The sequence below is a fragment of the Rhinatrema bivittatum genome, chromosome 1 (genome assembly GCF_901001135.1).
Source record: "Rhinatrema bivittatum chromosome 1, aRhiBiv1.1, whole genome shotgun sequence".
In the NCBI taxonomy this organism is placed as follows: domain Eukaryota; kingdom Metazoa; phylum Chordata; class Amphibia; order Gymnophiona; family Rhinatrematidae; genus Rhinatrema; species Rhinatrema bivittatum.
The window spans coordinates 130,182,878-130,198,657 of record NC_042615.1 but is presented as its reverse complement, the minus strand read 5'-3'; the positions used below and the strand labels follow the sequence as shown (position 1 = coordinate 130,198,657).

At 45.8% G+C, this 15,780-nt stretch overlaps 1 protein-coding gene across 3 annotated transcripts in view; it reads left to right on the top strand.

The window, feature by feature from the left end:
• Positions 1 to 864: 864 nt before the first annotated feature.
• Positions 865 to 15,780, top strand: part of TUSC3 (tumor suppressor candidate 3) — a 248,904-nt gene continuing 233,988 nt past the window's right edge. For 2 of the 3 annotated variants that reach the window (XM_029587161.1, XM_029587175.1), the window contains exon 1: positions 879 to 1,026. In XM_029587161.1, coding sequence (XP_029443021.1) covers positions 922 to 1,026 — 105 coding nt within the window. In that variant the 5' untranslated portion in view covers positions 879 to 921. Of the gene's footprint in view, positions 1,027 to 15,780 lie in introns of all 3 variants that reach the window. The other variant, XM_029587168.1, reaches the window with a different exon arrangement.

The following is a 15,780-nucleotide window of genomic DNA, read 5'->3' as shown; positions in this document are numbered from 1 at the left end:
ATAAGAAAACCCCAATTCTGCAGCCATAAATAGCAGTGCTCTTCCTCCTCCTTCGGACTGGGAGGGATAAAGCATCATTATATTCTTTCTATGTTTCTAGGTGAGAATATACAAATAAGTATACTGTATTTTGATACTGGGATGCATTATTGTACTCCTCATCAATTGTTATTATTATTATTTTTATTTATTTATGATTTTTATATTCCGCTTTTCGGCACTTCAAAGTGGACAGCAAAGCGGATTACATTCAGTGGGGGATTGCGGATTATAAAACTTTTTAAATAAAAAAATAAAGAGGTGTCTAAATCATCATCAGGAACACTGGCTGCACCTGCACGAAAAGCATAAACAGAGATCTATCCGATCTCTTCTCCTTCCTCGCGTTTTATCTGGCAACCCCTTCCCCCTTCTCTTTCTGAACTCTTTCCGTAACTCCGAGGCAGGCACAGGCCAGCCCGCGCCAATCGGCAGATAAGAAAAGCGGAACCCCGCCAGCTCAGAGAGACGAGAACAGACGATGAAGAAGAACGGAAAGACGAAGGATGAGCGGAGCGGGAATCTCCCTTCCTTAACAACACGTGAAACACCGCCCCCAGCAAACTTTGCGACCGCCCCTAGCGAACCTTGCGACCGCCCCCGACTCTGTCTTTACCTGTAATAGTATGCACAACTCCGCCCCACAACAACTGTAACCCCTCCCCTTTCATCCTCACTCACGGAGCATAGAGCTCCGCCCCACGCAACACTGTCATCCCCCACCCTCCCCTCCCCGTCCCCACTGGCTCCCACTATCGTTTGAGAAGACTCCATTGCCCATGCTGCCCGGTGTTTCTGGACTCTTTCTGATTGGTAGAAGTCCTGGCCAGTCTGAGAGCTGAATGACGGCAGCGCAGGTGTCGCGGGTACTGCAGCGGCGACATGGCGAGGGCTGCGAGCATGTCCCTTCTGCACCTGCCCACCGGATGCTGTCTGCTTGTCCTGCTTCTATGCCTGCACCCCGGCGGAGGACAGAAGAAAAAAGAGGTAGAGCGGAGTCGCGTTGCTGCCGATGGAAGCTGCTTTGGGAAGGAAGTCAGAGCCCTTCTGGCGCATTTCCCTGGCAATGCCTGGTGATGCTCGGAGGTATTCGGAGAATGCTGTAGCTCCGGGTATCCTAATTATCTATAGGCCTTGGCTCATTTATAATGAAAATGTAGAGAGATGTTTCATCCCGTTTGTAGCTGTTTTTAATAGTCTACAGCATCTTAACTCTGGCACGCCGTAGCTCACGGACGACCGCCCCTCCCACCCTTGACCACGCGACAACAGAGTAGGTAAACCAGGATAACTTTTATTAAGTGGAAGAAACGGCCACAGCCAAAATTTAACATTATAACCTTATTACTTTATATTGCAGCAGCTTAAACAATTGGCATTAGCTAAATGCCACGCCCTCACCGGTACCTTCCTTGTTCTTCCCACCCCAATGCTTTTTTGGAGACGGCAGCCCTCCATCCTTCCGCTCCGTGAAGGTGGTATACCATTGGCACCCCGCTCCGTGAATGCCAATCCCGCCTTCCGCTCCGTGAAGGGGAAAACCCGCCACTGGCATCCCGCTCCGTGAACGCCTCCGTGGCTACTGCCGCTCCGTGCAGTATTCTGCCGCCTCCTCCCACCCCTGGCCTTGCGGGCCGCGGTTATTGCTTATGCCAGGCCTTCATTGGGCCACCCCCAGACCGGCCATTATCTCGGTCTCCGCCATGCTTAGTTATATCCATGCCCCCGCTTTCCCCCTATGCAAAGTCCTTGGTGCTGTGCTCCTCCCCTTCCCCCTCCCCCAACACCAAAAACTTCCCCTCTATGCAGCGATACATCCCCTTATGCTCCGGTGAGGGCACCCGCCAAAGTAGGAAACAGTAAAACCTTATTTGTTTTCTACCCCCACTAATTAACTAAAGCTGCTGTGGCCGTTTGCAGGGCGAGGATGAAGATATCTACCCCAACGTCTGATAAGTGAACCCCATCCGGCCTATACATGCCTGAACATGAGAGCGAAATATCATCATGCTTGATGACATATCCCCCTATAGCTCTCAACCACGCGCCCACTTCTTTATTTAATTTGCGCCTGCTTTTTTTGATGGATTTGTGCGACCTCGCGTCCCTCCATACCAATCGGGGATAATGTGGGACCATACCAATACCACGGCTGGCCATATAGCCTTAATTGCAGTCAAGTCCTTCTTGATCGTGATTATTAAGTCAATGTTTTTGACTGCGACCAAATCGTTACCGCCCAAATGACAGATGATAATATCAGGCTGTGGTAGTTGCCTGGCGTATTGGAGGATGCAAGGCATTAGTTGGACCCACCTCATCCCTCGTTTGCCGAGCCAGAATAAGCTGGCCTTGCTACGCGGTATGCCCATGTGCTCGCTGGAGGTCTTTTTCTTGGTTCTAATGTGCGCCCAATAAATGTACGAGTGCCCCATGATCCATATCACTTTTGCGCTCCCCGCTGACGAGTCTATGATGGACAAAATAAAACGGTTATGTGTAACAGGACGGTAAATATATGCTTTTTATGTTTCCCAGTGAAACTGTTCATTGGGCTGTCTGGTTATTGGGTCGTATGTATGTTTTGAATTTACCGGATTTCCACCGCCCTAGCGCCTTAATTTGATCTTCGCTTAAACCGCTGCTGCTGGCAAAGGATGCTGCGCCTATTCGGAATGAATGTGTGTGATAAGCTCCCGCGTCTTCCCCTATCTTTTCCAAGCCTTTGCATAGTATACTGATAAACTGGTAATGCGATAGCGCGTTGCCATCTTTGTGTTTTAGAAAGGGCCCTCCCCGCAGCGGGCGTACTTTGAGGTATTCTGTCGTAGCCCTTACGGGGCATATCTCCCCCGTATGAGCCGGGTATAATGTAATCCAGCGACCTACTGCCCGTTGATCAGTTTTTGCTCGCCTGAGAAAGATCTGTACTGTCTCCTTAACCAGCCTTATGTTTTCTATCAGGAGACCCCCATCCGATGCCCTGGTGGTCACCTTTGCCCTCGGGATAAGCTCGCTGTTTCTAAATGCCCAAAGAACATTAGTGAAAAAGCCACGGTCCATAGCTTTACCTCATAATTGTCCCAAACTAGGCTGGGGAGCTCCTTTACCAGTGCTTGTAGCAGCATTGGTGTGATAGGCTTTCTGGCGTCCCTTCTAACTGGTTCTTGTCTCCGCCAACCCTCTAATATCTTTTTTTTATGAGAAAGGAGTTGCTAATTGTGCCTATACCCCATAGTTTGGAGACGAAAACAATAGCAGCTACATGTTGCCCTGCCTGTGCTCTTGATACCCCCGAGTTCTTGAGGTAGAGCAAGAACTCTGTTACATTTCTCTCTGTCATTACATTTCTCTCTGTCATTGTCCCCTGAACTTGCGTGTTATTTGATTGGCAAAATTTTTGGAACAAGCTCCAGCCGCGTGCATATGCTCTCCCCGTACTCTCTGCCAGAGCCGATCTCAATATGGAGGCGATTCCAGGCACCCTAATTCCCAAATCCGAGGAGGGACGCGATAAGGTTGATGCTCTGCTTCTGGGGCCAGGAATCTGAAATGAGACCACTGACAACGAGACAATGCATCAGCGATGCCGTTAGCTTCCCCCGGAACGTACTTAGCCTTAAAGACCAGGTTAATGCGCAGGCAGAGCAGTACTAAATCCCGCAATAGCTTAATGACCCTAGGGGAGTGAGCGGTGAGAGAATTTATCGCCTGTACAACCATGTTGTCTGACCAAAAAACCACTCTTCTGTTGTGGAAACATGCTTTCCACATGTGTATTGCTGCAACAATGGGGAACAATTCGAGAAAAGTGATGTCTCTGAGTAAACCCATGGCTTCCCACTGTACTTGCCATCGTTCCGCGCACCATTTCCCAGCCAGATAGGCCCCAAATCCAGCGCTCCCCGCTGCGTCGGTGTAGAGCTGCAGCTCCCTATTGGTCATGATTGGGTCCCCCCAAACTGTCCGCCCATTATATTCCCCTAGGAATGTCTTCCATACTATGAGGTCCTCCCTGAGCTCCTTGGTGATTCTAATGAAATGATGGCTCCTGCGAATACCTGCTGTGGCTTGGGACAATCTTCTAATGAAGGGGCGACCCATGGGCATGATCTTGCAAGCGAAATTGAGGTGACCAATGAGTGACTGCATTTGTTTTAGCGTGATTTTGCGTGACTGTTCGGTAGTAGATATGTTGGCGCGTAACGCTTCTAGTTTTGCGGGCGGTAGGCGTGTGACCATTTGCAGAGTATCAATTTCGATACCGAGAAATGACAATTTTTGTGACTGTCCTTCTGATTTGTGCTTAGCTAGCGGAATACCTAATTCGTCAGCTTTCCGGGTGAATGCTTAGAGGGCTTGCGCACAGGCCTGTGTGTCCCTATGGCCGGTAAACAGAAAATCATCCAAATAGTGTATGATTTTCCCTTTCCCGATGTCCTGCTCTACAGCCCATTGCATAAATGTGCTAAACCTCTCAAAGTAGGCGCAAGATATAGAGCAGCCCATCGGGAGGCATTTATCGAAGTAATATTTACCTCGGAATTGAAACCCCAACAGATGGAAGCAGCTTGGATGTATTGGAAGCAAGCGGAAGGCTGATTCAATGTCGGCTTTTGCCAACCATGCCCCTTGCCCCCAATGCCTCACCATGTCTAATGCCTGGTCGAATGAGGCATAGGCGACCGAGCATGCTTCGGGGTCCAAGTAATCATTCACTAACCCACCCTCTGGGAAGGATAAATGGTGAATCATTCGGAATTCCCCTGGCTCTTTTTTGGGAACCACCCCAAGAGGGGAAATCCTAAAATGAGGTAGAGGTTTGTCATTGAATGGGCCTTCCACCCTACCCATGTCGCTTTCTTTTTTGATCTTTAGTGCAATGACCTCTTCATTATTCCTCGCAGATAACAGATTCTTAGCCTCTGTGGCGGTTTCTGGCCCCATGAAAGGTATGTGAAAACCTTGGGAAAACCCTTCGTATAGCCATCTGGCCTCCTTGGGCTGATAACCCTTTAAACAGACCTGCAAGCTATGTATCTTAATGGGGGTAGGTGCTCTAATGAATTTATTGTTGCTCTGTGTGGGGGATGGTTCCTCCCCTTGAGCATTTTGTTTGAGGGTGGCCTGCACCGCATCCCATGCAGGCGTGTCTGAATTTGCAGGCAGCAGCGAATCTGCAAAAACCAGAGTTGAATAGCCTACAGATGGGAGTCCCCCCGCCCCTATATCTAGTGGCTTGCCCCCACCTTTGCCCTTGACGAAAGGGCTGACCTTGCCGAAATGGAAATCTTCCCGTAAAAGTATGTTGGCGAGGAGTTAACCATGTACTCGGCTGGTATGCATTGCCAGCGAAGCCAGGGACAACCTCCTGCACCGGTCGGTACGGTGTGATTTTTGAGAGCCAGAGGTCAATATCCTTGCGATCCCATTCTAAACCTGGGTTCACAGCCATATTCCTTCTGAACTGCTCATCATACTCCAACCAAGCCGTACCGCCATACGTGCGATAAGCACCACAAATGACGTTCTGGTAAGCAATTAAGGAGCAACATTTTTCAGGAAATTTTTGACCTATGATGGATGACAGAATTCTGAATCCTGCTGACCAATTAGCTAGCGTCTTAGCGATGAAGAGTTTCTCCCTAGCTGAGAGTTTGCACGCTTCGTGGCATTTGGGATCGGAACCCTCCCCTTCTTTCCTGAGCAGCTCGAATATATCTACATATTCGCTGCACCATATTTTCTCTTTTAACGCCTCTGACACATGCGCGGTTAGTGAGCCCACTGTACATGTGTATTGTGCAGCGTTATTGCCATTCGTGGCTGAGCTACCAGTGGTATTGTGCCCATTGGTCCCCAGCTGACCCACCGTTGTTCCAACCGCTGTAGCTGTGGCTGGGGTTGGTGTCCAACAGCTGTAGCTGGGGTTGGTGTCACAAGTAAAATATCCCCCATGGGTCGTCCTGACTGCCCTGTTTCCTGTGTTGGGCTAGTGTTAGCATTACCCTGCCCATGCCAGTTATCGAAAATAGCTTTCATAGCAGCGAAAATGTCAGTAGAAGCGCTTTGTGGCCCCAGCCACACTTCGCTGCCATTCCTTGGTGGTGGGTAACTGGGCTGTGTTGGGGGTACCTGCGCATTACCCTGGCCCCGGTTTAAATCAGGGTACTCACAGTTCTGTCCTTCTTGCGGTTGCCCGTGTTGTCCATGAGCTGTCTGTTGACGTGCTGGTGGCTGGGTGTTGCCAGCTGAACTGTTGGAGCTGCCCGCTGCACCGTGCTGTGGACCGATGGGCACTGAGCCAGGGGATGGGCTAGTGGTATGCGTTAAGGCATCCAGCATTGCCTTCACCCTGTCCGTGCCATGGATAGCAGCCGCTGACAAGGTTTGGTCCATGAGCTGACGCAGCTGTCGTTCGGTAACATTGCCGAAGTTCTCTTGTGGCGGTGCTGCAGGGGTCGGTGCTGCAGGGGTCATGCCCCGTGGAGGGGGCTGCTCCGGTACATAGCAGCCCAAATGGCTGATGCTACGCGGTTGTCGTGTGCTTGCGGATTTCCTCTTCTTATTCCTCTGTGTCTTGGTCTTACGTTTTTCGACTTCTGGCGTTGCCGAGAAGTTTTCCTGCAATTTGCTTGGCTTCCGACGTGCTCGCTTGGCTGGAGCCTGAGCCTGGTCCGGCATAAGTGCGGACGGGGCAGAAGCCATAGCAAACTGAGTGGTAGCCATGCTGTGTAGACATATTAACAGGTCGATCCAGTAAGGCCGCGGTAGAAACAGTGCGGCAGTGTCAGGCGCACCCTTCCTCCCCGCACCCACAGTTCTCTTCACTAACTCCCCGATACTCTCCTCTAATCGCATGCAAATGCATGCCGCGGCTTTAAAGCGGTAGAGAAGGGTTATGGCCGCGTAACCCATTTTACTGTATAGGCGCTTAATACAGCGCCTATACAGTAACCAGGGTGCGACGGTACCTGTCATTTCAAATGTCATTTCAAATGGCATTTGGAATGACAGGAACCAGGAAGTGTAAAAAAACACGAAAAGTCTTTGTTGCTTCATCGCTGTCGGAGCAGGGCGCGAAAGCAGCCTTGCTCCGGGAGAAGGTGAGGCACAGCGGCGAAGACAGATGGGAGAGGAGAAAAAGCAGAGCCGAGCAAAGCGAAAGCGTGCAGCAAGCCGGTGAAATAGACCTGCGAGCAGAGGCAATAGCAGCGGTTCGGTAAGCCTGGCACCCTCCTTGATGTAGTACGTCCCGGATGCCCCCCCCTCCCCAGCGCGCCCGCCACTACCCCTTTCATCAGCTGCATCCACTGCGACCCGGCAGTCCCGTGAGGCCTACAAAAAAAAAAAAAAAATCCCCGGCTCCCGCGCCCCCGCACTGGCCCGCCTACTCTACCCCCCTCCTCCCGATCGGGTGGGTAGGCGGCGGCGAAAACCAAAGCAATTTTTTTTTTTTCAAAAAGCAACATCACACATTGCATAAAATAATTTCTCCAGCCTTAAAGCGACTTACTTTTGGGATCTGTCAAGTAAGTCGCAAAAGTAACTTACTTTTCTGAAGCCATCACGATCGTAGCTCAAGACGAAGATGGCCGCCTGCACGGGGGAAAGCGTGCAATTGGCCGCTGAAGACGTGACGTCACGTCTTCAGCGGCCAATTGCACGCTTTCCCCGTGCAGGCGGCCATCTTCGTCTTCGTCCGGAGGAGCTAAGATCATGTTCCTGATGGCTTCAGAAAAGTAAGTTACTTTTGCGACTTACTTTTGGGATCTTGACAGATCCCAAAAGTAAGTCGCTTTAAGGCTGGAGAAATTATTTTATGCAATGTGTGATGTCGCTTTTTGAAAAAAAAAAAATTGCTTTGGTTTTCGTCTCCGCCGCCTACCTGCCCGATCGGGAGGAGAGGGGGGGGGGGGGGGGGTAGAGTCGGCGGGCCAGTGCGGGAGCGCGGGAGCCGGGAAATTTTTTTTTTTGTAGGCCTCACGGGACTGCCGGGTCGCAGTGGATGCAGCTGATGAAAGGGGTAGTGGCGGGCGCGCTGGGGAGGGGAGGGCATCCGGGACGTACTACATCAAGGAGGGTGCCAGGCTTACCGAACTGCTGCTATTGCCTCTGCTCGCAGGTCTATTTCGCTGGCTTGCTGCACGCTTTTGCTTTGCTCGGCTCTGCTTTTTCTCCTCTCCCGTCTGTCTTCGCCGCTGTGCCTCACCTCCTCCGGGTCGCAGTGGTAGCATGGCGCTGTGAGGGGGGCGAAAGGGTATATACCCATGAACGGATTTGAGTGGGAGCGCTCTGTGAAGCAGGACATGCCCGTGAGGGGCATAATGGGTGGATGCAGCTGATGAAAGGGGTAGTGGCGGGCACGCTGGGGAGGGGGGGGGGCATCCGGGACGTACTACATCCAGGAAGGTGCCAGGCTTATTGTTTTATTGTGTTTGAGTATCTTAAGCGGTGTCGATGGATTTGTTACACAGTCCTAACTCCTACTAGGGGGAGGCGGTAAACTAACAGGTTAAGGCCGCGGCAAAACAGCGCGTTCCTAAGGAGATAATATCAGCGCCCGTTACAGTATCGGAGGGGAATAGCTAATTCCTTCATTATACAGCTTTTTCGTTCATTTACATGCTGGGTGCGGAAAGGGTTAGGTGTTTATTTTAGGAAGCGCTAAGGACGCGTGAAACTGGAGACTGTATGGCTGGATGGCCTTACTCGTCTGTATTGTGCGCTCCCAGCACGTTACAGACGGGCAATCTTTAACTGCACATTACTGGATCAACCTGTAAATGGTTAGATCCCGCACAGTTTTGGGGGGGGGGGGGGGCATATGAATAGGTAGCCGAACGTGGGTGTGCGCACACCTGCTAAGGGGGGTGGGTGGGGGAGGGGGCAGCCGGGGTATGGGGGGGGGGGGGCGCACGTTTGGGCCCGGCAAGTTTGGGGGGGCTGGACGGGAATAGGATGGGGGTGGGGGCAGCTGAGGAAGGGGCGAGGGGCGGCCAGACTCCGTGGGGAGGCGGGAGTGCCGGCGCATGGGGGGGGGGGCCTGGGGAGTAAAAGAAAAGTAATAGTAAAAGAAAATCCTGAAAGTCCATGTGCTGACCTCCCAAAATGGCCGCTGCCATGTGCTGACCTCCCAAAAATGGCCGCTGCCATGTGCTGACCTCCCAAAAATGGCCGCTGCCATGTGCTGACCTCCCAAAAATGGCCGCTGCCATGTGCTGACCTCTGCTGGCAAGCCCTTCCAATAAGAACCACAATACCATGCTAAGATGTAAGCCGACCTTTCATTAATATTTTAATTTACTTTGTATAGAGCTGCATAGCGCAGCCTAAATCATATCTATCAAGCTGAGGGTCCTGTACCCCTTATAATTCAGTATAAACGTGCACATGGGACAGCTGTCCCTTTAAATGGTAACCGAATACTAAATATCACCTTTAGGATTAATATAAAAAACATCCTGTTAACCTGGCTGAGCACTCAAATGCCGTACCGCTGTCCCATAGATATATCATCAGAATTCCCAACTACGGGATGCTGGCTACTTTTTAATTGTCAGATTACTTAGGTATAACAAAGCACATCCACAGGATGTTGATGTAGCATGGTAGACATGAAGCCTGCCCACTTCCTAGCAATTTAGAGAGCGAGGGGTAAAGCAATACATAGAAAACATCGATTTTAAAGTAAAGCAAGCCTACAAGATCAGTGCGCTAACCACTGAGCTACCAAGCCTGCTACTGCCAGCCATGTGCTCTAACCACCTATGCATTCACCATGTGTAGACCCCTTCAATGGCGTTTCTTAAGAGGCTACAAGTGAAAGATAACCAGCCCTGCACTCGCTGCCCTTTTAATAAATACAGCAAGATGCAGAGCAAGCTTTGTGCTGAAAGCCAGCCATGAGTTCATAAAATATATATATAATAACAGGTAAAGTGTGGCCATGTGCCCATGGCGTTTCACTAAACATATATTAGTTAAAATATATATAACCAGCCATGTGCTAAGGCATTTCCTTAAATAAAATAACATTCCAGGCAGAAGCAGCCATGCATTCAAAGCCTTTTCATTAAATAAAGTACTGGTAATGCAGAGCCAGTTCAATGCAAAAGGGGGGGGGGGGGGTGAGCATACCTTCCAGACCTTAGCAACAAAAAATTACCATTAATATTCTCAACATTTTGCCTATCAGCCACAAAATCTTTGTACTTTACCCAATGATGTAATCAAAGAAATCGTTCCTGATCTGCTCCTCTTACAGCACAGCCGTGCTGGAGGCAAAGTGAAAGTAAAAGCAAAACTGTTGTAGCACAGCCGTGCTGAGGTCAGCCTGTTGCTCTCGCTTCCAGGCTGCAAATGTGCTCCCCCCACCCCGCCCTACCTCTAAGTACCTGAGCTCAGAGACGCCGCCTTCCTTGTCTCATTGGCTCATGCTCAGGTTTGAACTGGCCCCTAATCCCATTGTCCGCCCCTCTCCGCACCTAGGCTGTGCCCCCCCTCCCTCTTGCCTGCCGCACGTCTGCCCAGTTATACGGCCCATGCCTCGAGAGGCAGGGCCTCCTCAAATGGTAAACTGGAATTTCATTGCTGTGTCAGTCAGTTTAACAATTTAATCTAAATACATAATTCCATATTACTTATGGAACAGTCATTTGAAACGCTTTAGATGGAAGTTGGTGTTTTTTCTCTCATGCTATACAACATATCTACATTAGTCTAATCTTAACATATCATATATGTCATTCTTTTGAAATATTGTATATTTGTTAGCATAGAAACTAGATATATACTGCTATTATTCAATATACCTATGTGACAGAAATCTTTACTGAATAGGCTACATAGCTTGAAATTTCTGATAATTCTGTTATTGATTCTAGTGATTTTAATAATTGTGTGATCACTGGATCATATTTAACTTTGTTAATGGTTTTAAGAAAGTCATCTTTTAGAAATTGGTACTAGTCCAATTGTACTTCTTAAGTGTTTAGTTTGATCTGATTAGATATACCGTAGTTCAGTGAATAATCACAGCGATGAAATTCTTAAGAGCTTTGAACAGCATATGTTTGTTTCATGTAGACTCAGCTAAATATTATAAGAGAAAATTGCTTGAATTTATAATCATACAGTATACAATTTCTCTGTATATATTTATTTTTATGTATAAATAGGTATGAGGTAGTCATCTTTACAGAGTATCTCAGACCCCACATTATGGAATTCACTTCCATAAAACATCCGCCTTATTCCCTCCATTAATACATTTTAAAAAGCGCTAAAACCCACTTATGTACCTTAGCATTTAGTAAGATAAATCTCTGATCTTTTATCAATTTTATTCTTCCATATCTCTTAAATATGTTTTTATTCTTTTAATGTTTAACAGTTTATATTTTATCTCTAAAAAAGTGAGTTTTTTTCTGTTTTTAATTTTATAATAAATTATGTATGTTTTTATTGTGTGAACCGCTTAGACCTAATACCCATTGTATAGGCAGTATACAAATCTTTTTAAATAAAATAAATAAATAAAAATAGTGAGGGAACTGAATTTCCCTTATTATAGAGATTCGCTCTATATAGATTACTATCTCATTTTACCATTTTGGTGATTGCGTAAGTTGGAGGTGCTGCTGACATGACTGAAAAACATGAATTTTTGAGATGCTTCAATAGAATTAGGTAGCCTCACTCTGGGTTCAGCTGGAAGCTGGCGGCACACTCAGTACCAGGGCTTAGTCACAACTAATTCCTGTACTTCCTCCAGGAAGGAATTCCTGAAGAGCCCAAGGTCTCTTAGAAATCTATAACCAAGGAGACACATGATGCAATGTATGATGTTCCAAAATTAAAGACTTTACTGGAACCATTAAAATAAAAGATGCTTCCAGTGTAGCATGTAGAATCCATAAATAGGTACTGAGATATAACAAGAGAGTTACAGGTCCTTGCTGTCACTTCCTACTGGGATCCCCTTTCTCCTGTTTTTAGGGTTTAAATGCCCCTTGGACAGATGGTAGGCTCCCTGCCTTAGGAGGCAAAGAGCCTACCATAACCCTTTGTGGTACCTGCTTCTCCAAATGTTTGATTTTTCCTACTGTATACCTCTGGTGACACTTTGGTATACCCAGCCTGGTTTAAACCAAAGATGAATTACCAGAGAGCCCTCTGCTTGCCTTTTCAAAGGCTTCACCTCAGAGCTTAACTAAGGCTGTGATTTACTAAGGGTTTTCCCCCTATTCTCTAGTAAAAATTATTAGAAATCTGAGAGTGATTGACTCTCATTTGAGTTTCTCATCAGAATTAAATCAGTATTGAGAGTTGGATTCTTTAGATTATGCCATTTTAGATATATCTTTGACCAGAATGATTTTTGTACCATAGTACAGTTGTTCTATTATTAATAGATTATTGCAACACCCTATGTATAGAGTTGTCTACCTTTAGCTTGCATGCCCTAAGGATTTTGCAAAACTCAGCGGCTCAGTTAGTAATGAGAGGTTTGTCTTGGAACCACGTTAATCCTTTATTACAAACATTTCATTGGCTTCCTCCACAACAGCGAATTCAGTTTAAAATTTTGGTCTTAATTTTTAAATCTTAGAAAATGTCTGGTCCTGCCTATTTGGCTGGGCTTTTGAAACTTATACTCCCTCCATTAAGACAGCCCATTTAAAGGAAACTATGATGGGGCATTCTCAATCATTGGTCCATTGCTATGGAAATCTTAATGCCATCAGATCTATTAATGATACACAAATTTTCCGCAAACAGGTTAAAACTCTTGTTTCAAAAAGCATTCGGGGAATCTTGAGCCATAGTTAAGAAGGCTGAGTGTTTTATTTTGTGTATGAAATTTTATTTTCTTTTTAAATGTTTCTATTGGATTTTTAGTGTTATTTTGATTTCTAAAGTTGTATATATATATTTGCTATATCTTTTTTATTGTATTGTAACCCACTTAACACAACTGATTTGCTATAAGTGGGCTATAAATATTTCTAAATAAATAAATATGGGGAAAAGTTTTAGCAAATAAAGTCTTCAGAGTCAATTCACGTCTAGAAGGCTGTTTTCAATAGAAGATTTAACATTTTCTGCAAATAGTAATCGTAACACATAACAAAATGTTTTCCTTAACTTTGAACCCAATATGAATTTGCAGAGAGCAGAGACCAACAAGTGTCAAGTTTGAAGGTTGTGCGAGCAGATGCTTGCACTTTTGCATTTTACCAGGAATTACTACGGCCATGATAAAATCGTGTCTTCTCACCTGCATCTGCCTCTTTTTTTGGTTTCAGTTTGATAGCTAAATGCATGGAAGCAGTGAGATTACAGGACCCTGTGTTGTTTGAACCTCAGATTATAAAGAGTGCTCTGCTTATAATGAGAGAGGGTTGAGAGAGGGTAAAAGTGTAACATAGTAACATAGTAATGACAGCAGATAAAGACCAGATGGTGCATCCTATCTGTCTAACAATTTGCTTATGGTAGCAACTGCCACTCCATGCAGATTACCCCTATGCAGAAATGTTACACAATCCCTTTTTTTTATGCCTGTGTTTGTCCCATGCCCTTCTGATTTCATTAACTGTTCTCATCTTCACCACCTCTTCTGGGAGAGCATTCCAGGCATCCGCTACCCTCTCTTTGAAGAAATATTTCCTGATATTGGTTCTGTCTTCCCCACTGGAGTTTCATATCATGGCTCTTAGTTCTATTGTTTCCTTTCCAGTGGAAAAGTTTGAAGTTTGTGCATCGATAATACCTGTCAGGTATCTGAAGATCTGTATCATATCTCCCCTGTGCCTCCTTTCCTTCAGCCTTCAGCCTGTCCTCATAAGTCTTCTGAAACAGACTCCCCTCCCCCCCCCCCCATTTTGATCGCCTTCCTCTGGACCGTTTCCATCCTGTCTCTATCCTTTTTTAGGTACCGTCTCCAGAACTGAATACAGTGGTGCTTGGCACCCTGTGCAAGTACGGTAGTGTTCCCCCTTCCTCCTCCTACCTCCCCAAAGGAGTAATGCACAGTCACGCACCTTAAGTGGCACCGCCCTGTGCAGTGACACTTGTCACAGTCTTATCTGCAGCTTCTCCCCTCTCCTGGAGATCCACAGCCCCCCTGTCCCCTCTCTCAAGACATATTTCAATAAATTAAACAATACAGCCCAGCCTAATAAATTAGATAATACTGGCCACCAGTCTGCTGAGCAAACAGCTAAATTAAGAGAAGTCACAGATAGTCATTATGTGAATAGCCTCAGAGGCAACCTATTTGCAAACTCGATTTCCTAAAAGAAAAGTGTATCTAAAGCAGTGCACAGCTATGAATACATTTGTTTCTCAAACAACAGAAGGCCAGTGGTGTACCCAGAACTGATATTTTGGGTGAGCCTAAGGTTAACATGGGTGGGCTGTAGGCCTGATTCATACCAGTTGTACTCTTATTAATAAATAAAGGCTAATGCATCCTACAGTGGCTTTCTAAGTAATCTGCAAAGGCCATTGTGCATCATGAGTGAAACTTAAAAATATTATAATTCAATTATTTCAAGTATTTACCAACATTAAAAATTCCTTATTAATCTGTATTAATTTATTTTATATTTATTGCAGTTTATATTACACAAGAAGAACAACATGTAAAAAGCAAAGGACACATAACAAACATCAGATCCAATCAGTTATGTAATAAACCAAACATCAATATATTCTTTAAAAAATCCTCTTTCCAGAATGGCAGAGATCATCATAAATACAATAGAATATTGTATTTATGTATTTATGCCTCGAACCATGTATGAACAATTTCAAGAAGAAATTGAAAACATGGTTGTTCAACCAAGCTTACCCAGAATAGAAAGCCATCATTCCGTGCCAAAGTAGACCACAATTGGCCTACATATCTTTCTCATATTGAGGAACTATGTTTTGTTATACTCTATCTCCTTGTTTTGTTTTGGTTACCCTGTCTTTCTTAGCTGCTTGTTGTTACCCCCCTCTCCCAGTTGTAAATCTCCCTGTTAAAATGTAATTTCCAAACTTAACCTGTTTACTGTAAACCGACATGATGTCCACAACGAATGCCGGTATATAAAAATGTTTAAATAAATAAGAATATCAATAATCCTAATAACCATAAGAATGGGTGCAGAACAGAATTAGGAAAGTTCACATTACAACCCAACTTGAAAAAAAATATATTCAAATTCCGGTGTCACCCACATTTTGTAATGCAACACAAACGCCTGAAAAAAAAAAGATGCCTAGAACCTTGCCATACCACACAATCACAGCACTGACTCTCAGGACTCAAACAATAGCAATTTTATTTATGAAACAGCCGCAGTGCAAATACTACACCGGACCCTAAAACATTAATACACTACCTACTATGATAACAGAATAAGCCGAACTGCTACAAATCCCTATAGAGAAGCTACACACTAGCAAAAATACCGCACCTTAGTCATACACAGGCAGAGCAGAGACTGACCCTTACCTAATATAGATATAAGGGACTCCAAATTAGAAGCAGAAACATGCAGACAAACCCAAATTATAAATCCTAAGAAAATAAACTCTGAATAGTGGAATGCTAAAAAAAAGGGCAAAATACCAAAAGATGTCATATTGCAATCGCTAAAAACTCAAAATCATTTTTTATTTTTACCTTTCTAATCAGTTGGTCCCAGTCTCTCTTTTCCACTTTCCCCTTGTTTGTCTTTTCCT